The sequence below is a fragment of the Saccharomycodes ludwigii genome, chromosome VI (genome assembly GCF_020623625.1).
Source record: "Saccharomycodes ludwigii strain NBRC 1722 chromosome VI, whole genome shotgun sequence".
Lineage (NCBI taxonomy): Eukaryota > Fungi > Ascomycota > Saccharomycetes > Saccharomycodales > Saccharomycodaceae > Saccharomycodes > Saccharomycodes ludwigii.
The window spans coordinates 66,115-91,107 of NC_060205.1; the positions used below are offsets into that span (position 1 = coordinate 66,115).

General features: G+C 31.8%; 8 protein-coding genes across 8 annotated transcripts; 3 read left to right on the forward strand and 5 right to left on the reverse strand.

The window, feature by feature from the left end:
- Positions 1–541: 541 nt before the first annotated feature.
- PSE1 (importin PSE1) lies at positions 542–3,823 on the reverse strand (the record flags this gene model as incomplete). Its single annotated transcript, XM_046079468.1, has 1 exon — positions 542–3,823. One exon carries the CDS (start codon positions 3,821–3,823, stop codon positions 542–544), a length of 3,282 nt encoding a protein of 1,093 aa, XP_045932934.1.
- A 996-nt stretch (positions 3,824–4,819) lies between these two features.
- Positions 4,820–7,027, forward strand: SCDLUD_004423 (fungal specific transcription factor domain-containing protein; the record flags this gene model as incomplete). Its single annotated transcript, XM_046079469.1, has 1 exon — positions 4,820–7,027. One exon carries the CDS (start codon positions 4,820–4,822, stop codon positions 7,025–7,027), a length of 2,208 nt encoding a protein of 735 aa, XP_045932935.1.
- Positions 7,028–7,076: 49 nt separating this feature from the next.
- Positions 7,077–8,537, reverse strand: SCDLUD_004424 (uncharacterized protein; the record flags this gene model as incomplete). The annotated part of the gene is made up of 1 exon (XM_046076779.1): positions 7,077–8,537. The coding sequence occupies one exon, from the start codon at positions 8,535–8,537 to the stop codon at positions 7,077–7,079; it is 1,461 nt and encodes a 486-aa protein (XP_045932936.1).
- Positions 8,538–9,887: 1,350 nt separating this feature from the next.
- On the forward strand, positions 9,888–14,255 carry YOR1 (ATP-binding cassette transporter YOR1; the record flags this gene model as incomplete). The annotated part of the gene is made up of 1 exon (XM_046079470.1): positions 9,888–14,255. The coding sequence occupies one exon, from the start codon at positions 9,888–9,890 to the stop codon at positions 14,253–14,255; it is 4,368 nt and encodes a 1,455-aa protein (XP_045932937.1).
- Positions 14,256–15,934: 1,679 nt separating this feature from the next.
- On the forward strand, positions 15,935–17,890 carry SCDLUD_004426 (uncharacterized protein; the record flags this gene model as incomplete). Its single annotated transcript, XM_046079471.1, has 1 exon — positions 15,935–17,890. The coding sequence occupies one exon, from the start codon at positions 15,935–15,937 to the stop codon at positions 17,888–17,890; it is 1,956 nt and encodes a 651-aa protein (XP_045932938.1).
- A 684-nt stretch (positions 17,891–18,574) lies between these two features.
- NIP1 (translation initiation factor eIF3 core subunit c) lies at positions 18,575–21,229 on the reverse strand (the record flags this gene model as incomplete). Its single annotated transcript, XM_046079472.1, has 1 exon — positions 18,575–21,229. The coding sequence occupies one exon, from the start codon at positions 21,227–21,229 to the stop codon at positions 18,575–18,577; it is 2,655 nt and encodes an 884-aa protein (XP_045932939.1).
- A 1,021-nt stretch (positions 21,230–22,250) lies between these two features.
- On the reverse strand, positions 22,251–23,180 carry BGL2 (glucan 1,3-beta-glucosidase; the record flags this gene model as incomplete). Its single annotated transcript, XM_046079473.1, has 1 exon — positions 22,251–23,180. The coding sequence occupies one exon, from the start codon at positions 23,178–23,180 to the stop codon at positions 22,251–22,253; it is 930 nt and encodes a 309-aa protein (XP_045932940.1).
- Positions 23,181–23,763: 583 nt separating this feature from the next.
- On the reverse strand, positions 23,764–24,981 carry SCDLUD_004429 (RNA methyltransferase; the record flags this gene model as incomplete). Its single annotated transcript, XM_046079474.1, has 1 exon — positions 23,764–24,981. The coding sequence occupies one exon, from the start codon at positions 24,979–24,981 to the stop codon at positions 23,764–23,766; it is 1,218 nt and encodes a 405-aa protein (XP_045932941.1).
- Between the last annotated feature and the right edge of the window lie 12 nt (positions 24,982–24,993).

Below are 24,993 nucleotides of genomic sequence, written 5' to 3' on the forward strand. Positions count from 1 at the left end.
TTCTTAATACTATTAGTGATGTGTTTTCAAAACTCTTTTATTGACCTTAAATAGCTAACATTTACAGCTTATCAAAGCATGTCTATATTTTAGTTAAAAATTTGAGACGTGCGTTAATATTTTACGAAAACCTATTACAAGAAATGTTTAATTTCGACTTCATCTTCACCGAAAAAAAAAAAGAAAAGAAAAATATATGAAAAAAAAAAAAAAAGAAATGTTATTTTTTTTTTCTTTTCTTTTTTTTTTTTTTTTTTTTTTTTTTTTCCTTTTATGCTATAATAATTTCCATTCAATAAATCCGAGCAATCGATGCGTGGATTCGGATAACAGTTTTCATAATATCACAGCACCACGAATGTGTCCACATTACAATAACAATATACAAATTATATCATACCGAAACCAACAAACTAAAAAAAAAAAGCTCAATCCTACAATAAAAAAAAAAAAATTAATGTGCTATTTATTCACTTTCTTTAGGTTTTTATACAAACATACATACACATAGATATATAACACCCAATAGTTACATTTCAAGCTATGAGAACCATTTTTTAATTTCGTTCATTACAGGTTCAGGGTAATTACCAAACAAAGACATCACTTGATCTTGAGGCACTGTGTCCAATAATGACTTAGTCGATGCAATTATAGATTCTGAAGCACTTGAAGATAACGACTTTTGATATAAAGCCTCCACAACATATTTTACAATGTTTGAAATATTGTCTAAACCTTGAACTGCTGGATTATTACTATTTATTAGTTCACCTAAAAATTTATAACTGTAATTAGCGGCCTCCTCATCTTGAATAACAGGAAAAGATTTTAACCACAAAGATACGTAATCGTTAAACTGGGGTATACTTGGCCCAAATGTATGCAAGATCTTAGCTATGGCTGCATTAGCATTCTCAGTGGAGGTGATATTTTCATCTGATCTAGCATCGGGGATAACAATAACTTTAACTAATATTGGCAAACTACTGTTACACAAATCAGAATATGACTGAGGAGCATAAATGGCACAGCTCCCCACCACATAAGCTGCAGCTTGGCGAATAGATGGCTCCGGAGAAGTTAAATATTCCTGAACTTTGGAACCAAAGCTGACCTTCAATGGCGCAGTGCTTTCACCGCAATATTGAACCATATCAGCAATTGCAACCAACGCAAACAAAGACAATATAATTTCAGAGTCTTGTTGCAAATAGGAAGTGGTTATTAAATTCCATAGACTTTCAAAGTGTGGCAAGAATGCAGTAGTCTTCAACTTAAAAATCGATGCTAAAGATTTGTTGATTTCATCCAATAAATCCTCGTCTGTGTAATCATCTGCTTCATCATCAACATCTTCATTGTACTCATCATCTTCGCCATGGCGTGTTTTGACTCTTGTATAAACATCGGTTAAATTAACAAATGTAGCCTTTGTATATTCTCCCACTTGTTCCTCAGATAAACAATCAACTTCCGTGATATCTAAACAATCCACAAACACTTTGTGATATATTTGAAGTATTTCAGGCATTGGCTCGGAGTTCATACCCACCAATAACTTGTCACAAGCAAGTTTCCATAGCGCAAAGACTTTGTCGTCAACGCCATTTGCAGATATTAAACAGCCTAATAAAACGGAGATCAACTTAGCACCAGTAGCCCTAACACCATCATGCAAGTAGAAATCAATGGAAGGAATAGCGATTTCCAATAAAATTTCATTAGCATAATACACAAACGAAGATTTCAAAATGCTTGCATAAACATTAATCAAATCCATAGCAGTTACTTTGTCGTCTAAAATAGATGTGTGTATAGCTATATGTTTACCTTGAATTTGAACAACGTCCCATTCGTTATACTGTTGAAAACTTTCCGCTTCCTCTTCCTCAATTAGACTAACATCTTGTGTTGCCTTGGCCGTCAGTAATAATGGTGGTAAAACAAGTGGTAAAAATGGAACAAACTCTTCACGCATAATTCTGCAAATTCTACTCCAACCATATTCTAAATAAGATTTTATTGGATCGTCATCCTTAATATCCTGCTTTTGGTAGTGAACAAAACATTCCAACAATTCCTGTGAATAGGCACCGAATTTTTCTCTTCCTACCGCCAAAGCGATTAATGTCGAACATTCCATACACTTCCCCTTTAATACCCTATTTTCGTCGCCAGTGTCAGTTTTTAAAACATGTATTAGCTGTGGCATTAGCGTATCATAATATTTAATAAACTTTTTCTCGGCTGCCTCTGCAATAAATGCTATAGTAGTCAAAGCTTGCTCCTGTACATAGGTTTTGTCACTTTGCAACAGGGTTAACAAATTAGACAATAAACTGTCCAAATAAGGTTCTAAAATGCTCTGTGAAGCTTCCTCCGAAAAATTAACCAAAGCTGCTGCCCCATGTGTTTGAACACGAGAACAACAGTCGTTGCTCAATCTACTAATTAAAGCTGGAACAATACGCTCATGGGAAACCCTTTGAATCAATGGTGCAAAATCAGTAGAAATTTGACCCAATGCATTACATGCTCCATACTGAACCCTAGGGTGAGGATCGTTAACAAGAGGGATAACCATATCTAATATTTTACCAATCTTGCTAATTAAAACATCACGACAACCTTCGGCTGCAGACGATAAAGCCATCAATGCAGCAAATCTTTCCCTCCATTCACTTGATTGCATCATTGGTTCTAAATATTGAAATAAAAATGGCGCCAAATACTTGCCGTTTAATTTTAAGGCGACTCTATCCAAAGCTTGACGAGCGTGATCATAAGTTACTTCTTCTTCGTTGTCATCGGTATCATCTGAATTTTGCCATTCAATAGCATTGTCGTCATCTTCAGAGACTTCTGTCATCATCATCAACGTGTCCATAACAACGGTATTACCATAGTTGGGATTACTTTTACACATTTGGGGGGCATTTTCACTGAAAACAGTTAAAAGTTCTAGTGCGCTGGTTCTTGTGGAAGCATCCAAATCTTTTGTTTTAATCACTATATCAACGAATTGAATAATTTGATTAAACATGTCTTTAAACAATTTGGGAGCCAATTCTATCAATTCGATTAATGGTTCAAAAGCAGCAGACAATGCGTAATCTTTTGCATCTTCTAAAAATTTAGGCAAGCTATTCAGTAAACTAGGCAATAGAACACCCAATTTTGCCCAATTCGATTTGGGCAACTGTCTAAAATAACCCACAAATGCAGAAACAGCAGACACTTTTACATCATCATTAGCATCAGTAAACCCTGCTTCAAATACAGATAGAACTAGGTTACTATCCACATTGTTTATTAAGTACGGGACGGTTGTTAGAATTCTAAAACTCGATTCTCTGTAAGTTGGATCATCTGATTTCATAGCTTGGAATACACATTCCAATAATTGTGTCCATTTATCCATATCATCCAAAGCACAAACTGCAATGGCATCTGATAATTTATGCCTAATGGATACATTTTGTTGAGTGAAAAAACCTTTCAATAAAGTAGCCCTTATTTGTTGCAAAGCAGCATTACTAATACTCGTGATGTTTTTGGCAATAATAACTGTTTTAGAAGAAGGAGGTGCTCTTAGGGCTAATTTTCTAAATAAAACAGCAGATAATGCACTGGTGGTAGCATCTGATGAAAAAGATGCTTGTTCTGATAAAAAAATTAATAAAACCTCAATATTTTCTGGTGTGATCCATGTATTTTGCAAAGCAAGTTCTGCCTGTGCACGGATGGTATTATCTGGAGAAGCAAAGCCTTGTAAAATGCTAATTAGTGTGGTATTGATATCTTCTGGTAAGGCTGACATAGTGTGATTGTGAATAATGTCACTAAAAATAATGAGCCGAAAGAAGAAAGAGGGAGAAAAAAAAAATTGAAAAGGAAAATAGAGAAATAAATAAGAAATAATTCCTATTTATTAATTTAAAAACAGATACAACAGAACTTCAAAAGAAGAATTGGAGGGGAGGTCTATAGTAATAGCTTGAGTATTTTGGGATAATAGTATCAGTTTTAGTTTGAAATACTAGCTGTTGGATTTTTGATGTTGTTTCTTGTAAAAGTTTTCATACACTGAAAAGGTAAAAAGAAAAAAAAAAAAGAAAAAAAACAAGAGAGAAAAAGAAGAAGAAGAAGAAGGAAAAAAAAAAAAAAGTACGATATATATTATCAATTTGCTAATTTTTCATCTTTTAAATAAAACAATGAAAAATATTAATTTATTTATTTTGTTGCCAGCTTACCCTGACTTATCATTGCTGCAGATGCATTAATCACGTGGTAACTTTTCAGTAATAAAATGTTATAGAAAAAAGCTGTCATTTAGTATCGTTTGGTACGAACAAGTGTTTTATTTAATAATTAGTGTAATAGACTTTATTTTTGTTTATAAATAATGAATGAAATTATTGAACAAGTTGTTCCATCGTATAAAATTAAAGATTTTATTAAAGTTGAACGAAAGAATGTTCACAGTTGATTGTCATATCAACTTTCATTTATTACTGATTTGTATGGAACATTTTTGTAATAAGAAAACGTTCAAAAAAAAAAAAAAAAAAAAAGACGTGGAATACAACTCTGATACAAGATACAAAAATATTTGTCTTTATCGGACACTCGGACTAATAACAAATGTTTATTTTTTATTTCTATAAATAAGAAAAAAAAAAAAAAACGTCTTTAGAAAGTAACCTTAGCATAATAAAAGGAAATCCTCCCCCATTTCAGCCACGTATTTTACAGCTTAGTAGTGGACGATGATGACATTAAACATATTAATAGCAAAATTATTATATTAATTATGATTGTAGAAGAAGAGATAAAAGTGAGCCAGGATAAACAAGAAGAGGGAGAAGAAGAGGAAGAAGAGGAGGAAGAAGATCAAAATAATAATATCGATACAAACGATGGCAATAATAATAGTACAAAAAAAGATACAAGGCTTAACAATAAACAAAATCACGCCAAAAATTATCAAACAAAAAAACGCAGTAAAGACTTAAAGAAGCATGAATTTGAAGATATATTGGATTATATATCTGTCTTGGAGAAAAAAGTTGATTATTTAATCAATACGAAAACTGAAAAAGAAAATTTAAATCCAAATGTTAAATCTTTTGTTCCTTTTTTTACTGATACAGCAAATAAAAAGCATAATGACGATGAAAATAACAATCATGTAGCCGATACAAAAAGTTTGAAAAGACCAGGCGACAAACAAATTATGGCGTCTTCTTTAGTAAACAAAAAGCAAAAGAATTTGTCTCATAAACAAGGCCAAGACGTGCTTGTCAAACAAGTTTCAAACTTGGAAAATGACAAAAAACAACATCAAAATACAAAAGAACGGAAAAAAAATGTTGACGGTTCTTTAGGGATTTTAGCAGACGTTGTTAGTAATGCAGATCTTGACCATGAAAGTGGTACTGAGGCTGCTAATAATTCACGAGTGGAGATCTGTTCTTCCTTACAGACAGCTGAGCTTAAAGAAACGATTAGACAACATATACACAGTGATTTACTACCTGTTTTTGATTCCATTGATATTTCATGTATGTACGAAAATCGTACTCAACAAAAAATTGTATGCGAAATGATTGAAACCCCAAGTCTCCAAGAATTACCATATTTTGCTTTAATGGAAGAAATAGCTAGCGTTTTGGTGTCTTATTATAAATTGCAATTAATATTCCCCTTAGAAGATTATGATGTTATTGGTATTTTACAGAAATGGAAAAAAGATGGCTTCGCATCTTTAAATAATTCACATTTGTTGATTCTAAATATTTTATCCGCCATAACATGTAGATTGTTACAACACGAGACACAGGTCTCTACTAAAGATGAACAACATAGATTAAAAGTATACCACGCTTCCTTGAAAGATTTAGTTTGGTTGAGGAAATATGAAGATATTTTCTTCAATAATTCTTTATTGTATTATCAAAGTATTAGCATGTTCCCTGACGGATTGTATTCTGTCCAAGGCATACTATGCTTGATTATATCATTACCATTAATAGGCGTCGAACTATCTAGAACACTAATGTTGTCAACAGCAATTAGAATTGCACAAGATTTTGGTTTACATTCTGAATTATTTTTAAATGCTACCAAAAATACAAGAATGAAGGCGAAAAAAAAAAGAATATGGTGGTTTTGCTGCTTTGCAGACAAACTTATTGCCCGCAAATTTTGTAGACCTTGTATGATTTTAGACTATACCACCACTGTTAAATTTGAACCGGAAGGTAAGCTAGCACTGCTTGAGTTGGTAAACTCAGCAGAAAAAAATTCATCTCCATTATCGTCACAAAACACTAACTTTTGTGACATCAAGGATGATTTGGTCAAATATATTTTGGACACAGATGGTGCTGGCCCCTTATCACAATATTATTTCGACAAACTTTCTTCTTCATGGTTTTCTAATCAAAATTTCTGTACATATCCGTCTGTACAACATATGCAGGAAGTGCGAGAAATGGTGGAAGCCTTTTTAGACGGCTTACCTAACTGTATGAGAGATTTAACAAAATGTGCCAATCTAGGTGATAACGCATTTTTCATTTATTTAATTCATTCAGCTTATTACGACACATTATCCTATTTATCTTCTCATATACCAGGGACCAGTTATATAATGGAATATGACATAAAAAAATTGGAAATCCTATGTTTAATGAAGAAATTTAAAACTTGGACTTTGTTTCAGGAAATGGAGTCTCACTTTATTCTTGCCTTTTTGAGAATTTATAAATATACCATTGGCCATGAAGTGGAAAAAAAAAAATATGTTGCAAATTTCAAGTTTTTGTTAAATTTCTTAGATAATTTCTATGGTAATAGATACAAAGTTTGGGCGTCCTACCCTAATCCATGGATGTATGAAAAAATTACCGTATTTAAGAAGTTGATGGAAGTGTTAAAGGATGAGGGTGTATTCAAATGGCCAGACATAGATTATACTTTGAATTCTACAGAAAAAGTAGCATTAGAAAGGCTATAAATTAGATGTGTATACGACCAAAACACTCATAATACACCAATATAAATATTTATATTTTTAATTTTCTACCAACGAAAAAGCCAAGAAAGAAAAACATGGTGTAGTTTATAAATAAATAATTACTACCATTGTGATTATGATTACTTTTAATTTTTTTAAAAAAATTAGTCACCATTTTCAATGCTACAGGTTTATTTTTTGTCTCTTGTTTACTGTCTTTTGCTGATTCTTTGTGATCCTTGGTGGTAAATGGGGGTGGTTGATTATTAGGTTGATCTTTTACTTTATTTCCATTTCCCACAATCAATAACTCTATTATTAGATTATGCCTATATAAAGCAAACGACGTTTGTTTTTCCAGTAGACATTGTTTCAAATCCCTATCGCTCGATATTTTAACACTTTTTGTTTCGGAAATATAAAAATACATGTTATCCGTTGTGATGTTGCAACTTTTCAACTGAGTATTTAGCTGGGCAAATATATTTTCTTTCTCATCATACATAATTCGAATAGTTTTAATTCTGTTTTCTATCTTCAAACTCCTTTTGTGTTCGCTTGTTTCGTCGCAATTAAAAATCTTGAAAACTAAAAAAACAGGATATTGTAGGGCGTTTTTGAAAGTTTCCCAATAAAGATCATTTTCTTCCTTTTCTCTAGCAATTATTTCTGCATGTGTTAGTTGTAAAACAGATACCATTCCTATCAATTTATCCTGTTCGTTTTCGTCAATAACGGGCAAGTTTAGAAAATTACCCTTAAACATCATTTGCAATGCTTCCGATACTAAATTTGAACTGTAAGCAAAATTTGGTCTAATGGTCATAACCCTCGTGATTTTACTTATACTAGGCTCAATATCTGGGTCAACTAGCACTCTATAAACAATATCTTTGCTGGTTAAAATACCAATAATATTAAAATCTAAAAGTTGGTGAGCATATTCAGCATTGGTATTATTGACAACATCCTTCACCAAAATAGCAGTGGTATTATATTTTCGCATTAAAGCCAATGCCTCAGATATGGTGGAATCTAGACCTATAATCACTGGCTTAGTGAAATAATGACCATCTTGAAGGACCATTTTTAGTGAATAATTATAATCAAATCTATCTAAACTGGGGATTACTTTTTTTAAATTTTTAGTAATATCAAATATACCTACAATATCTTCGTGATTATTAGCTTTATTATTTTTGATAATCAAATGTCTAATTTTCTTCTGACACATGATCCTTAAAGCCGTTATGAGTTCCGTGTGATCATCTATAATCAATGGGTTTCTTGTGTAGATATCTTTAATTTTAACGTTGCTATTTAAATTAGAACGAAATGCTAAATCTTTGGTGGTAATAACACCAACTAGAACTTTATTTTGAGAATAAACCAACAAACAATGAACTTTTAGTTTCTTAAATCTTTGAGCAACAGTTCTGACATCATCAGTAACGGAACATCCAAGGGGTGGGTCTAGAGGTAAGTTACTTAATGTAATAATACTTTTCATTGTTGGTATATCTTTTATTACCTACTCTCTGTCTTTTTAAAAAAATAAAAAACAAAAAAAAATTGATGTTTTTAGTAATATTAAGACAGTTTTAAAGGGTATATTTTACAAGTTACAATGTTTTAGCCGCTCAAATATTTGATTTAAATTTGTTGAACTAAGTTTTACTATGGATACATCGCACCTTCAGCAGAATCAGTCACGTGTATAATAATTATGTATTATTTATAAATCGCGTAGATGATCTGTTTCACTTGTGCTCGCAGTCAAGCTCAAGATTTATTTAAGGGAAGGGATTGAAGATCATTAACTGTACACAAAGTCTTTTTTTTTTTTTTTTTTTTTTTTTCAAATATTTTTCTACAACTTTTGGAGGGTAAAAAATGTCTCTGATAAACTAAAGTGAAATTGCAAGTAAATATAATATAGATATTTAAATCCAGGGATGCATGGCAATGGAGGTGTTATTTTTAACTATTAAAGATACGGATTTTCTTTATTTTGTCTTCTAAAAAAGTTGTCTGCAGCATTATTGGTTTTAGCAATTGTAAAAAGTAAATAATTATATATAGAAGCAATTTTTTTCTTTTTTTTTTTTTTTTTTTTTTTTTTATTATATCCATGCAAATAACCAAAATATCGACACGTAAACATCTTTGAGGTTGCTCGTATTTTGTTTTGACACAATTTTTGAAATTGCCGAGAAAAAAAACATAACACAGAAAACTATGTATCAACACGGTGGCGTTGTTGGTAGATAGGAAACAATAATTAAAAATAAATTAGAGATTGAGACAATCAATAATTATATTAGCCATGGCAACTAAAAGATAAGTTCACTCTCACAGGGCAAAAGCAACTAAAATGTCTTGTAATTTGTCAGGTTTTAATATCAAATACAAGAAATTTATATATATATATATTTCTTCGCCTCTTTCTATTGTAAAAATCGAGGAAATAAAAAAGATCTGCTATACAATCTTATTTCCGATAAGAACTCTATTACTCATCTTTATATCCGGTACTAATTACTAAGCATTATTCCTTTAAGTAATACTAACTATTTTAACTTTGTTCTATTAAGAAAAACAAAACAAAACATATATATATATATATATGTTAAACGCAATATAAGTTCGACATTTTTTTTACTTCTACTTTTGTTATTATCATCATTATTATAACTACTAGAGTTATTTGGGTGTAAGTAAAAAAAAAAAAGTAAGGAACAAAAAGTTAAAACTACTACATATTAAACGGGTTTCTAGATACGCACACACACACACATCTAGATATATAAATCCTGTTATAAAAACTAGAAACTTTAAGACGACAACAAAAAAAAAAAAAATGAAAAAGTCATCACCTTCTACTTCTTCAACAGTATCATCCTCTATACAGGTTTCCAATTCGTCATCTCTCAAACACGGTATGCAACGAACCTCTGGAGAAACAAATTCAAAAAAAGACAATGAGGAATCATACGGCAGCGATAGCAATAAACCAGATTACTATATAGATAAAGATGAGTTAGAAAAAGTACTAGATTCTAATATATATCCACAAAAAAGACTATTTCGTTATTTACACACCAGGAAAATACCTGATATACCTGAGAACAATGAAAAAAGAAAAACTTATCCCCTTTATCATTCTAATCCTATTAGCAGAATATTTTTTTTGTGGGTGATGCCTTTAATTAAGATTGGTTATAAAAGAACTTTACAACCTATGGATTTATTTAAGTTAGATGAAAGATTATCCATTGAAAAGTTGTATTCTGATTTTGAAAGTATCTGGTTGGCAAATAGTTCTAAATACAACAGCTACAAAGGAGAATCCAACAAAATTCCAAGATACCTATTAGTTAAATGTGTTTTGTTAAGTTTCAAATATATGCTTGGGTTTTCTGTACTTTTCTGTATTTTAGGTAACTGTTCCTCTGCGTTTAATCCAATGCTAACTAAAAGGTTAATTAATTTTGTGGAAGCTAAGCAGCTCCTGCCTCATTTACATGTCAATAAAGGTGTTGGCTATGCAATTGGAGCTTCTATTATTATGTTGTTGAATGGTATTTTCTTCAATCATTTTTTGCATAATTCTATGATGGCTGGTGGACAAATTAGAAGTGTGTTGACCAAAGCTTTGTTGAAGAAAAGTTTTAAATTGTCTGGATATTCTCAGTATAAATATAGCACGGGTAAAATTACTTCTATGATGAGTACTGATTTGAGTAGATTGGAGTTGGCATTCGCCTTTCAACCTATGTTATGGGCCTTCCCAGCCCCTATTATTATTGTGTTGGTTTTGTTAATTATCAATGTGGGCCCAATATCTTTGGTTGGTATTGCTTTGTTTTTTGTTGCTGTTACTGTAACTTTATTGGCTTTCAAAAGAATGATTAAATTCAGAATCCAGGCGAATATTTTCACTGATCAAAGAGTGACTTTTATGAGAGAAATTTTGAGTAATATGAAAATGATCAAGTACTATGCCTGGGAGGATGCTTATCAGAGTAATGTGGAGGGAAAACGTAAATTGGAAGTTGGGAGAGTTGTTAGAATGCAATACACAAGAAATTTTTTTACGGCAATGGCTTTGATTGTACCAAGTTTGTGTTCATTGATTGTATTTTTAGCTCTTTATAAGTTGAAGGGACATAGCAAAGGTGCTGGGGATATCTTTTCTTCTTTATCTCTATTTCAAGTTTTAAGTATTCAAATGTTTTTTTTGCCAATATCTTTAGCTACTGGGATTGATGGATTTATTGCTTTGGGTAGGATTCAAGACTTCTTATTAACTGAAGAAGAAGATGAGGACGACAATCATAACAATGCTGGATACTTTGGTCCCTGCGATTCGGAGAGCAATGCTTTGGAATTGGAACATTGCTCTTTTGAATGGGATGATTATGAATCCATGGAGTCCGGTACTGTGGCGAAAGCTGATACCAAACTATCAATAACTAAGGATGAAAAACTTCAAGATTTACAAACTACTAGTTTTAAAGGGTTCGAGGATTTAAATTTTACAATTAAAAAGGGTGAAATGGTTATTGTTACAGGTAGTATTGGTACAGGTAAAACATCTTTATTACTTGCATTAGCAAAATTTATGAAGCAATCAAATCCTATGGGAAAATTCAAACAAGCTGGCTCTTTACTACTATGTGGTTATCCTTGGGTTCAAAACACCACTGTCCGTAACAACATTTTATTTGGTTCTAAATTTGATCCTCAAAAGTACTCCAAAATAATGGATGCTTGTTCGTTACTGAGTGATTTGGAGATTTTACCGGCCGCTGACTTGACTGAAATAGGAGAACGTGGTATTACCTTATCAGGTGGCCAAAAAGCTCGTATTAATTTGGCAAGAAGTGTGTATAAAGATAAAGACATTTACTTATTTGATGATGTTTTGAGTGCGGTTGATGCGAGAGTTGGTAAGCACATCATGGATGCGTGCATGCTAAAGTATTTAAAGGGCAAAACCAGGATCTTGGCCACTCATCAATTGAGTCTGATTGAAAAAGCTGATAGGGTTATATTTTTGGGGACTGATGGTAACTTTGACATTGGTACGGTAGCTGAACTTTGTAAACGGAGCACAGGGTTTGCTAATTTATTGGAATTTTCACAAAATCTGGCTGAAAAGGAAAAGATGAAGGAAATGGAGGATGAGGCGGTTGATTGTGGTGAAGATGTTGCAGAAAACCCTGACGGTATTAGTGAGGATGAGGTCACAGAGCTTCATTACGATCATGATCAATTGGAACTAAAAAAACGAATAACAAGAAGCACTGTGGCAACTGGGGCCAATAGTGATAAGAATGAGATTCTTATCAAGGAAGAAGATAAACCAGATGCTGAAAAAAGAGGACAAATCACAAATAAAGAAGAGCGTGCGGTTAACAGCATTGGCTTCAATATATACAAGGAGTATGTCCAGGCCGGTGCTGGCAAGAGGTTGTATCTGCTTTTTATTTTTATATATGGCTTACTGGTTATATTTACTGCATTTACGAATCTATTCACCTCTGTTTGGTTATCTTTTTGGACTGAAATGAAATTTACAAATAGAGGAGAAGGGTTTTATATGGGGATGTATTGTTTTTGGGTATTTGTTACGTTGCTATTTATGGTATGTCAGTTTACGTTGTTGTGTACCGTTGGCGTTAATGCCAGTAAGAATTTGAACTTGAAAGCGGTTAGAAAGTTGTTACACACACCAATGAGTTTCATGGATACGACACCAATTGGTAGAGTTTTAAATCGTTTTACCAAGGACACGGATACATTGGACAACGAGATTGTGGAGCAACTTAGATTATTTATCTACCAAACAGCGAATTTAGGTGGTGTTATTATCATGTGTATTATTTATCTTCCTTGGTTTGCGATTGCAGTACCCTTTTTGCTAGGAGCTTATGTTTTATTGGCGGATCATTACCAAAGTAGTGGTAGAGAGGTTAAAAGATTGGAGGCGGTGCAAAGATCATTTGTTTACAATAATTTTAATGAAGTTTTGAGTGGGATGTTAACGATCAAATGTTATAATTTGAAAGACATGTTTTTGGAGAAGAACGATTTTTTTATTAATAAACAGAACGAAGCCACTTTTTTGTCAGTTGCTGTACAAAGATGGGTTGCCCTTTCCATGGATATAGTTGCTGTGGCGTTTGCGTTGATTATTACATTGTTATGTGTAACCAGACAATTCCACGTTGGTGCAAGCAGCACAGGTGTTATGTTAACTTATGTTTTACAGTTGCCAGGCATTTTGAACACCTTGTTGCGGGCCATGACGCAGACAGAAAATGATATGAATAGTGTTGAACGACTAGTTAGTTATGCAAATACATTACCACAGGAAGCTGCTTATAGAAGTGAAATAACTATGGATAAAAACTGGCCTGTTCATGCAAGTATCAAATTTGACAACGTTAATATGAGTTACAGACCCGGATTACCTTTAGTTTTGAAAAATGTGAGTATGGAGATTAAATCTGGTGAAAAGATAGGAATTTGTGGAAGAACAGGAGCGGGTAAAAGTACCATTATGAGTGCGTTGTATAGATTGGTGGAATTAAGCAGTGGTCATATTTTTATAGACGGTGTTGATATTAGTAAAATTGGATTATATGATTTGAGATCTAAGCTATGTATTATTCCACAAGATCCTGTTTTGTTTAAAGGCACTATAAGGAAGAATTTGGATCCATTTGGGGAACGTAGCGATGAGGAGTTGTGGGATGCTTTAGTTAGAGGGGGTGCGATAAGTGACCTTGGAGCTGTTACTAATGGAGACAAATTACATAAGTTTCATTTGGATCAGATGGTACAAGAAGATGGTGTCAATTTTTCGCTTGGTGAGAGACAGTTATTGGCTTTGAGTAGAGCATTGGTACGAAATTCCAAGATTTTGATTTTAGATGAGGCCACTAGTAGTGTTGATTATGAAACGGATTCCAAAATTCAAAGCAAAATTATAGGAGAGTTTTCGCACTGCACTATTTTGTGTATTGCCCACAGATTAAAAACGATTTTAAATTACGATCGTATTTTAGTTTTGGATAGAGGTGAAATTAAAGAGTTTGATACGCCATATAACCTATATCATTCTGGCGGCAACAATAATGGAAATAAAGGAATATTTAGAGATATGTGCGATAGATCTGGTATAACTGCTGATAATTTTGAAGAGCCGAAGAGGGGTTGATTTTAGAACAATATGAATACAGTGAGAGAGAACGTTAGTAGTGGATAAGTCTTAATAAAGGGACTATCAGCTGGTTGGAGAAAAAGGTCTAGTTTTTTTTTTTATTGGAAATAAAAATAATATAGTACATCGATGACTTTGCGTGGAATATTTTGTAAATGTACGGGGGAGGAGAGGAATATTTTATGTATATATTTTATTTTATTTTGTTTATAATAACTGTGTTGTATTATAATAATTAAAACTAATATCTTTATAATCATAAGGCGAATAGGATTGTTTACTGGTAATTTAATTTAATTTAATTTAATTTAATTTAATTTTATTTTATTTTTTTTTTTCATGCTGCAAAGATATTAAAATATTGGAGAAGTGGGATAATTAAACAAAGGGTGGAATAAATAGATAAAATGCTCAAATTTTGTATTGCTAAATTATCTGCGTTTTGTATTCGCCACCATACTCCGTAAACACCTTTGTGTGAAACTCCTTAACCCCTTAATTATTTATGTTTAACAATAGGTATTATTCTAATACAGATCAGGTGAGCTGTATTATATATATAACATTTTGATAAATATGTGTATATATATAATCAAATTATTTTGAACTGTTCATTGGAAAAAGAAAAAGAAAAAGAAAAAAAATAATTATTTAGCATAATCTAAAAGAATCTGAATTTAATTTAGAGCTAATGTAGTCTAGATTAGATTGAATCTGGACTTTGCCCTATTATTATTATTATTAAAAAAGAAAAAAGAAAAAAGATATTCTACTAAGTAATATTACTCCAGTGATATCTATATATCACATGCTTATTTCATTATTTATATATACGACAAAATAGATAAATAAACGACAAAAGTACAATAGAACGTATTTTTTTTTTTTCTTCTTCTTGTTAATAATCTAAATATATATCTATAAAAAAAAAAAGGGATTTAATAGTATGAAACAATAAAAATATTATTACATATGTTCCTTCTGTATTATAAATTAATAGATAAATCATACCATAAAAGTAATTATCAACAAAACAGAATTAATTAGACTACCGTGTTCCGTCCGTGAATAGAATTCCAGATATGTGAAACAATAAATGCATAATATTAACTTGCATATGCAGCAATTTACTTACTTACCCACCCACTCAAATTCGTCAATTAAATTAATATCCACGGCCAGACCCACCCAAAAGGTAAACTTTGGGAAATAATTAATGAGTGGGTTTTGATTGCTTATTTTTTTATTTTATTTTTTTTATTTTCTCATTTCCAATATAAGGACGATCTCGTTGCATTATAAATAATAACAAAAAAAAAAAAGAAATTTTTTTCTTTTTTAATGTTATTTTATTTTTATTTATTTGTTTATTTACTTATTTACTTATTTACTTATTTATCTATTTATTTATTTATTTAGACACTTTCTTCAATTGGCTTCATTTTGACATATTTATTTCACCTTTCAGTTTATCTCTTCTATTTTGGGTATTCAGCTAATGAAACTCAAACTTTAATCAAAGTAAAAGGGTAAAAAATAATATTACTAATAATAAAATAAGACAAAATTTTTTCTCTTTTTTTTTTTAATTTTCTTTTTTTTTTTTCCCTCTACTTCCCCGCTACTTTTTTTTTTAATCTCCGCATATAAATAAACAAGAAACTACGAGAAAAAAAATGAATTATCATCAACAAGATCATTTTTATAATTGCTATGGCGATAGTAACAGTAGCGCCAATAAAGGTAACTTTAATATGCATCCTGTAGCTGCTACGATGACTGCTTCCACTGTCTTTTTCCCTCAAGAACAGTACTGCGATGTTTATGGTAATGATACTCCCTATGTTAAACTAGAAAAAAAGGAAGAAGATGGTGATCCGAATGATTACCCTTTTTTTAAAAACAGCGGTTTTACTACAAACGAGGCTGACGTAAATACAGCTTTTAATCATCCGGATTACTACTATTATTACTCTAATAATAATATAGTTTCTACTGCTGCTAATACCACTACTACAACCGCTTTCTCTGATAATAGTGTGGAAGATCAAGATTGTTACTATCATCAACGTGATCACAATATTAATAATACTGACACTGCCATGAATTCTTATAACTACAACTACAATTACAAAAATAACATTAATAAAGCTGCAAACAATAATAGTAATAATAATCTGCATTATACCGAAGCATTATATCTACAAAATATAGATAATAGCAAGAGATCCAAGACTATGAGTGATCTAGATAATGTTTTTCCAGGCGATTTGCCTTTTAACAACAACGGAGTTGCCAATCCTGTTGTTTCCACTAAAAACGTAGTTGTTGACAACAGCTACCTTTCTGGTGTGAGTTCTAAATGTTATAATCCAAACATTTCTGTTGGCATTACCACACCTACTACCCCAAACACCCCCTCAACCACACCTATTGCTGCAGTATCTACACGCACCCCCAACACAAGCACGAACACTGAGGTGAACACCAACAGCAGTGTCAAAGTTGAAATGGCCAATCAAGTTGAATGGCTAAATATAAGTAAAATGAGTGGCGATAGAATGATTCAAATTTTGGATATTTTGCAAACGATGAAATTGCATAATAGCAATAGCATTAATGATAACAATAATAATGCCAATGGTGGTAATATTACTTTTAGGGAGCAAGTTACTGAAAATATCAAATCTATTTTGAATCTTCTAAACCAGTCGCACTTAGAACTTAAGTTAAAAATATTGGCCAAGGAATTTGGACAACAAAATACGGCAAAACTCAAAAATGGGGAACATCCAGACGACTGGTTGTGGTTGAATCAAAAGTATCCCAGAAAAGAAAATCAATTAAAGCAGTTTCCAAGATTGATAATAAGTGATACGAAGAGGAATTCCTCTAAATACTATAATATTGAAGTTAGAACTTCTAGCGGGTATAATGAGTACAATATAGACTCAGAGTTAGAGATTGATCTGCTAAACTTATCAAATATGACCTTGTTAAGGGAAAGTGATGATAGGAAAAGAAAGACTAAATATTATGAACTTATTGAAAAAAAGATGAAAAGACCACTAAACAGTTTCATGTTGTACAGAACGAGTGTTATTAAAGCTTTGTGTTTGTTAAAAGTGGTTTCGGTAGTTACTCAGTTGGTTACGCTACTAAAGCTGTATATTCCACCGGCACAAGATGACTTAGATGAAGAGGAGGAAGAATTATACTATTTGAATAAAATATATTATATGGTACTAAAAAGAAGGGAAGTTGGTAGTGGTACTGTTTATTCGAATGACAAAGAGTCTCAGTTAATATCGTCTTTGATTGATAGTCAGCTATATGAATTTGACGCTGATAAGAATGTTTCTGTTCCAATAGACCCCAAATTTTCTAATAATTCGATATTAACACAAGTGATAACTTTGCTTTGGAATACTGAGGATTCCAAGGTCAAAGAACAGTTCACTCATTTCAGTCAATTAGAAAAGCTACATCACCATAGGGTATATCCCAAATACAAATATTGTCCGTTGAAAAGAAAAAATATCCTTAAAAAAATACAAAATAATAATAACGGTAAAAGTATTGGTAGTAATAAAAGAAGTAATAGTACTGGTACTATTGTGTTCGGTAGGTAATTTCGTACATATCTATGTTTCTATTCCCCCAATTTTCTTTTTTTTTTTTCTTTATTTTACAACCACGATTACAACTATGATATACCTTCGAAAGAGTCCTATTTGTGTAGGTTGTGTATTATCAGGAAAATTTGGCTCGGGAGCTTTTGCAGGTTATTTTCGGATGTTGGGGGAGAGCGGACTTGAATCAAAATTTTTTTTTTATAAAAAAGTTTTTTTTTTTTTTTTTTTTTTTTTATTCCGCCCAGTAATTGGTAATACATAAAGAATTGGTACTAAAGGGGCGTATTTAGTTTGGTTATAAATTTTGATACAGCATCTAAAGTTTATGTAAATATGATCAAATATGGGCCCCCTCTCTTACTGTACCTCATCGCTTTTTAATGATATTTCAAAAATTTTGTTGAAATATTTAACAGAGAACAACTCTAAATTTAATTTGATATTAATTGATAAATTCTAAATATACATTTACGTTATATAATAATAATAATATAATATAATATAAAACAGGTAAAAGAAAAATTAGGTGGGAAAGCATTTGCATAAAACAAAAATACCATTAACGGTTACTTTGTAGCTATATCCACGTGATAACGGACTAGTGAAAAACAAAACAAAAACAAAAACAAAAAAAAAAAAAAAAAAAAAAAAAAAATTGTTCTTTTCCTTTATACGTCTTTTTCAATTTGGATTACCGTTATTCATTCTATGGGCATAACTTCTTGCCTTTTTTTCCTTATGTAATTTTACTGCAATTTCTTCCAATTTAGGTAATTCTTGACCCTTTTCCAATACAATATATTTCCTAGATTCGTCATCAAATCTACAAGTGTCTTCCAACTCGTGTTTATTAATAACATCTTGTAAAATATCAACCACTTGACCATGTTCCAAGTTGAAAATTTTGCACAATTCTTCAACAGACAATTTGCTGTAAAACCTTTTATAGTTGAAGAAATACGTGATCAAAGATTGTTCCTGGATTCTTGCCGTTAACTTCTTTAAAATTTCATCTTTATGTGGACTACTACTGATCAAATCTCTCGTGATTGGAGTTTTCAACAAATAAGTCAAACAATCTTTCCAATCTCCCCTTTGCATGGATTTAGCAGCATACAAAATATAATCCCTCAATGTTTCTGGTGGTCCCTGGTAACTACTTCTTTCGTTGTTATCCAAGATTTTTCTGATAGATTTTTGAGAATGAGATGCTTTGATTACATTGTTGCAACGAGCATTGAATGCAGCGATTCTTGGCACCTCATTTAACAAGGAACATGACATGAAAACCGCATCGATTAGTTCCAAATTTATATGTTTATGGTATGGCAAGTACAATTCGCAGTATCTGGTAGTTGAATCGTCTCTACTATTGGCATTTGTGGTGGCAGTAGTTGTTAAATCAGCAGCAGCAACAATGTCCAAACTATTGACGTTCTTAGGCAATGGCTTTTGACCCATAGCTTCTTTTACATATGAATTGACTACAACAGAATACAAAATTTGTTGAGTGTCCTCAATCAAACACAGTTTGAAAGCACTAAATCCCAATTGAACAATAACTCTGTTATACAAGATTTGTAACCCACCTGGTGCATTATTGATACTCTGTTTCAAATATGAGTTTTCTAACATCCTGCAAGCCTCATCATATTCACCGTTCAATGCATAGAAATAGACGTGGTACAATGTAGCACGTTTCCGCAATACGACCTGATCGTTCTTTTCTTTATTATGGAAAATATTGGTCAAGGTGTTTAACAGACGGAAAGAGTATTGTTGTGGAGTCTCTTGGCCATCTTCAAAAGTAACGAATTTAGAAGATTTGTAAAAAGCTTTGACAGTTCCTGAGCCCCAAGCTTTTTTTTCCATTAGATACACCAAATTACATGGCTTGTAGTAAATATGGTCCAATCTGATAATCAAAAGACGAGTTAAAACTTTATCGGCTACAGTTTCTGGCAATGTCTTTTCCAAATACAATTGTGTTCTTAGTAACAGATTATAAACTTTTTGCTCATCCCTTAATCTTTTCAGATATTCGCTGGAACGATGATCAATGTTTAATAGAGAACTGTTAAATTCACTGTCCAACCTTTCAACAAATGCAAAAATGGATCCCAAAATCTCTTTAACACCACTTTCATCATTGGGGGTTGGTTCTATTTCAATAAAATCGTTTTTTGGAGCAGTTTCGCTGAAATGGTAATGATCGATATTATCTTCCAAAACTTGTAAAAAGTCACAAATATCATTAAAGGTAATATCCCATTGATTTAATGGTTGATAAGACATGTTATTCGTACTTTCAAATCTCATTGGGATCAAATTAGCATAAGCAACAATTTTTTCGTATGGAGTAGATGCTTTTTCCGCCAATAAAGTTTCCAAAGTAGCAATTTGCTGGTTCAAGTCAGAATTTTTCTTACCCCTGGATTCTAAAATAGCATTCAATACAGTGAAAAACTCGATAGTTGCAGGGCTTTCGCCACTTAAACTTGGAACAGCAACAGGAATATTAGCAGCAGAATTTTCATCAACAATAACATCTATTTTATCAAATAACTCTGGGTTACTTCTGTACTTGTCCAATTGGACCGAATATTCTCTAATAAGTTTCTTGACTCTCTGTTTTGTAGTGTTGAAAGCCCTTGAAACAACCTTATTTTTCTTGAATAGTTCCTCGTTGTTGGCAGTGGCAGCATTAACAGCTTCTTCCACCTGACTTATAATTTTAATATAAACAGAAGGTACACCACCAAAATTTTGTTGTTGGGATCTGGTGAATAATTTACTGCTTTGATCAAATTCATTCAAAACGGAAACCCAGTCATTGGTCAACTCAGCAACATCTATTTTCTTATGAACAGTTTCAAATTCGTCAAATAACTTATCTTTGGCACTCTTAACAGCAGTCTTCTTGCCATCAAAACCAGAATTATAATCGTCATCTGAAGAATTGTCCTCATCTGAAGAATAATCAGCACCTTTCAAAAACTTGTTAGCAGGGCTGCTACCATTACCGCCTTTTCTGAATTGTGGTTTCTTAAACCAGTCTGGCCCATATGGTTTGCTGTCACTATCGTCATCTAAGTCAGAATCATCGCTGTTATTATTGAATAGTGAATCATCACTATCTTCAGTTTTATTTCCCTCATCTTCCTCATCGTCTAATAATTCTTCTTCATCACTAGAACTAGAATAACCGGTAGCAGCATTTTTAGCTAGAAACTTGTTGTGGGTTTCTTCTGTTTCGTCTTGAGATAATAATTCTTCTTCACTAGAGCTATCATAATCGTAAGTTGGTTGAAAAAAACGTAGAACTACACTTGTCATTTTTTTTTGTCTCTTTCTTGGGGGTATAGTTTTCTTTTTCTTTTTTTTTTTTTTTTTTTTTTTTTTTTTTTTAAAAAAATTAATTATCTTGAGTATATATAGAGTGGTATTTCAATAGATTTTAAAGAGAGACAATAAGAAGTGAACGTGGTAGTATTTAATAAGTTAAGATGCAATACAATGAACAAGATCTATTTATTGGTGTTAATGGCAATTAGTCAAAATGCTTAATAAGTAGAGATAAAAAAGAAAAGAAAAATTTTTCAAAAAGAAAGAAAAAAAATTTTTTTTTTTCCAGTAAAACTTTTTCATCATGGCAATAAAAAAAGAAAAAAGAAAAAAGAAAAAATTACACTGAGTATCTTTTTTAGCTATTTTTGCGTAGAACAAACTGCCCGGAAAGCAGAAACAGGTGAAATAAAATTAAAATGGTTGATCTTTCATACGATGTTTTCTCAGCAAATGGCCCTTGTGTTTTTACTTCCTGCCTGGCTCGCCCGAACAGAAAATGCTTATAAAAAAACATTTAATTTCTTTTTTCTTTTTTTCTTTTTCTTTTTATTTCTCGCATATTACCCAGACAGTGTCACTTTTAACGAACACATCGTAACAATACCAATCAATATTATCCATTATATACTGTATATTGATAATAATAATAATAATAATAATAATAATAATAATAATAATAATAATAAAAAACTATTAAACGTAAATAATATATAAATTGAAATTAAGCATCACAATACTAGTGGGTAAGGGGGTATTAAAAACTTTAGCTAGTTAGTGTTCTAGCTTCCTACTTGAATTGACTTTTTAAAAAAAAAAAAAAAAAAAAAATATAACTATCGAACAAATGTTTTCTTTTCTTTTCTTGATCAGTTATAACAGTAAAAAAATAAAATATTACCTTACTAAATGAAAAACATAACAGACAGGTGAATAAATAAATTAAAAAATGCCAAAAAAATTACACATTTTATTCTAAAACGGTAATGACGCCTTCTTTTTCTTCATTTGCCTAGTCGAAACTACAACCAATTGAAAGTTTCAAACTATCATTAGAATCCCAAACACCCCAATGTTTTTCAACATCACTAGTACCAGAAGTATCAGGTTTCCAAGATTCATCAAAGGCTTCAAAAACAATGACATTAACACCCCAAGCTCTTATAGCACAGATACCTTCTTGCCAGAATTGGTTGGCATTGGCAACAGTTGGATAAGAACTTTCAAAGTTGGTACCTTCAGTTGGCCAACCAGTTTCACCAACCCAAAATGAAATATCGGTACTGCCTTTAATACCTTGAATAGTTTGCAAAGCTTGCATAATGTCATCAAAAAATGAATAGGAAGCATTACTCATAGTTTGACCTTGCCAGTATGAAAAAGCATTAGCCATAACAAAATCACTGGCCTTGATAGCATCAACATTAGCACCATCAACTAGAACGTTCCAAGAATCAACAGTACCAACCATCTTGCTACCATAAGAATCACCATTCTTATCATTAATAGTACTAATCAAACTCTTGATGGTAGAAATTTTGCTAGCTAATTCATCAGCAGTTAGATCTTGACGGTACAAAGCTTCACTACCAACCATAAAAGCTTCGATAGTACCACTACTAATAGATGGTAGATAAGTGGTTAAAGCTGTTTGTTCAGCTTCAAAATGAGTGTCATCAGTTGGCCAAATACCTAAAAAGATAGTAAACCCTTCTTGCTCAGCAGCTGGACCCAAATATTGCAAAGTATTACAGTCAGAAGCAGCATAAACTTTGACAGAACTGGTATAACTTTTCAAAACCTGCATATCACTGACATAGTCATCGGTTGTTTTACAATTACCATTATTATCTTTAACACCCAAATTAAATGCTAAGTCACCAATAGCCAAGGCTGAAGAAATTAAAGTGGAAGCGGCCAATAAAGTAGAACAGAAACGCATTTTTTTTTTCTCTCTCTCTTCTGTTGTGGTTGGTTAGTTTCTTTTTGTTCCTGTCTCTTGATAATAATAAGATGAAAGAAGGGAGGCAATGAAGTATAAAAGATTAATGGAAAACATAAATAAAGAAAGATAGGAGGAAGAAAAAGGAAAGAAAAGAAAAGAAAAAAAAAAAAAAAAAAAGTAAGATTTTTGTTTATATAAATATACATAGATATAATTTATTGTATGAATAAAAACTATGCTACCACCAATAGCAGAAAACAAATAACTACAGTAATAATAATAATAATACAGACAAAAAAAAGTTAGAAAAAAAGTAGAAAAAAAAATTTTGTTTATTTTTCTCAGCATTTAAACAAAAACTTTCCCAAAAATAGCCGGATGTTCTACCTTGTTTCTAACGTATTATAACTTACCTTTGAAATACTATAATTAGAATCATTAATTGTACACTATTATTAGAAGATCTCAAACCGCCTAGAACTTTTTTTTTTTTTATTTTCTTTTCTTTTATTCTAAAAAAAAGGTGTGGCAGGGTAAACATCATTAATTAAACATACACTTCCCCCTCCTTTCCTTTTTTTCAAATCCGATTACCACCGGACAAAATAGTTAGTGCTATCATTGTAGCATCTTCTATTCTAAGATTGCCCAACGGCGTAATAACGGGCAACGCTAGCTCACCATCAAAGAACTGATAAACACCGTCACAACCTTCAAATTCGTTTTTAACTCGTTCAAAAGATTTCATCAAACTAGTCCATTTCCCAAAAACTACCAAAAGATGCGAAGAGGGTATACCATCCTGCTGTTCTTTGTCTTCTTCTTCTTCTTGCACAACAACCCCATTGAACTGTGGTATCTTTGTTTGTATCTTTAAGTATTTCTTTGAATGCTCATCAAAATAAAAATCTCCGCTGTTACACCAAACAGTCTGCGTATAGCTTGGTGAATTTTTATCCAAAAATAAATCACTAAATCTAGATGCCACTCTAACGTAATACCCATAAGTATTTTTTAATCCAACAAAATCGCCATATGCCTCTTGCGGTGAAACAACTTTTTTCTCAATCATATCAACTGTAACCCTTACATTGATAGGGACTAATTGTGTTTTCAATTCCAATAGTTCATTCTTACCAACTTGGATATATTTGGTTTGATCATACTTTTTTTTTTTACCCGCGGTAGAATTACCAATATTCGGGTGTTTCATTCTTACAGCTAATCCTTCCCTATACCTACCATTGTCCATGTTTAGATATCTCATAAAAGGTAACGCATTCAATCTGGGTAACTTTTCTGCATATTTAAAATAGGGTAAATATTTTTTCTTAAACACAGATTTGATCAAATATGGTGGTGTAACGAAATACTGTAAGATCGATGCAATCAACATTTCCTTAGAAACATTTTTATTCTCGGTATCTGTTGTTTCAGAGTTGGTTGTTTTCAATATGATAATCTCTGCAATGTTGTAAATTGTACAACATCTGGCTACTTGATACAATGTATCAGTTATTTGATCCAAATTCTTACAGGAATCAATAATATCAATCGGTATACAGATAGAGTAGTTAGTTTCTTTGGTCAACAGCTTGATGATTTTTTTGGGGCGATTAGTAATCGTGGTGTGCAATGATGCCTTTTTATTGCTATTTTTTTTCATGCTATTATTATTCCTTTTTTTGGATGCAAGCTTCTTCTTGTCTTTTTTTATAATTTTCTTAGAAGTGGAGGTAACGACAGTTACATCACTGTTAAGATTATTTATTGAGTCTGCTTTATTTTTTACGCCCATTATGTAAATTTA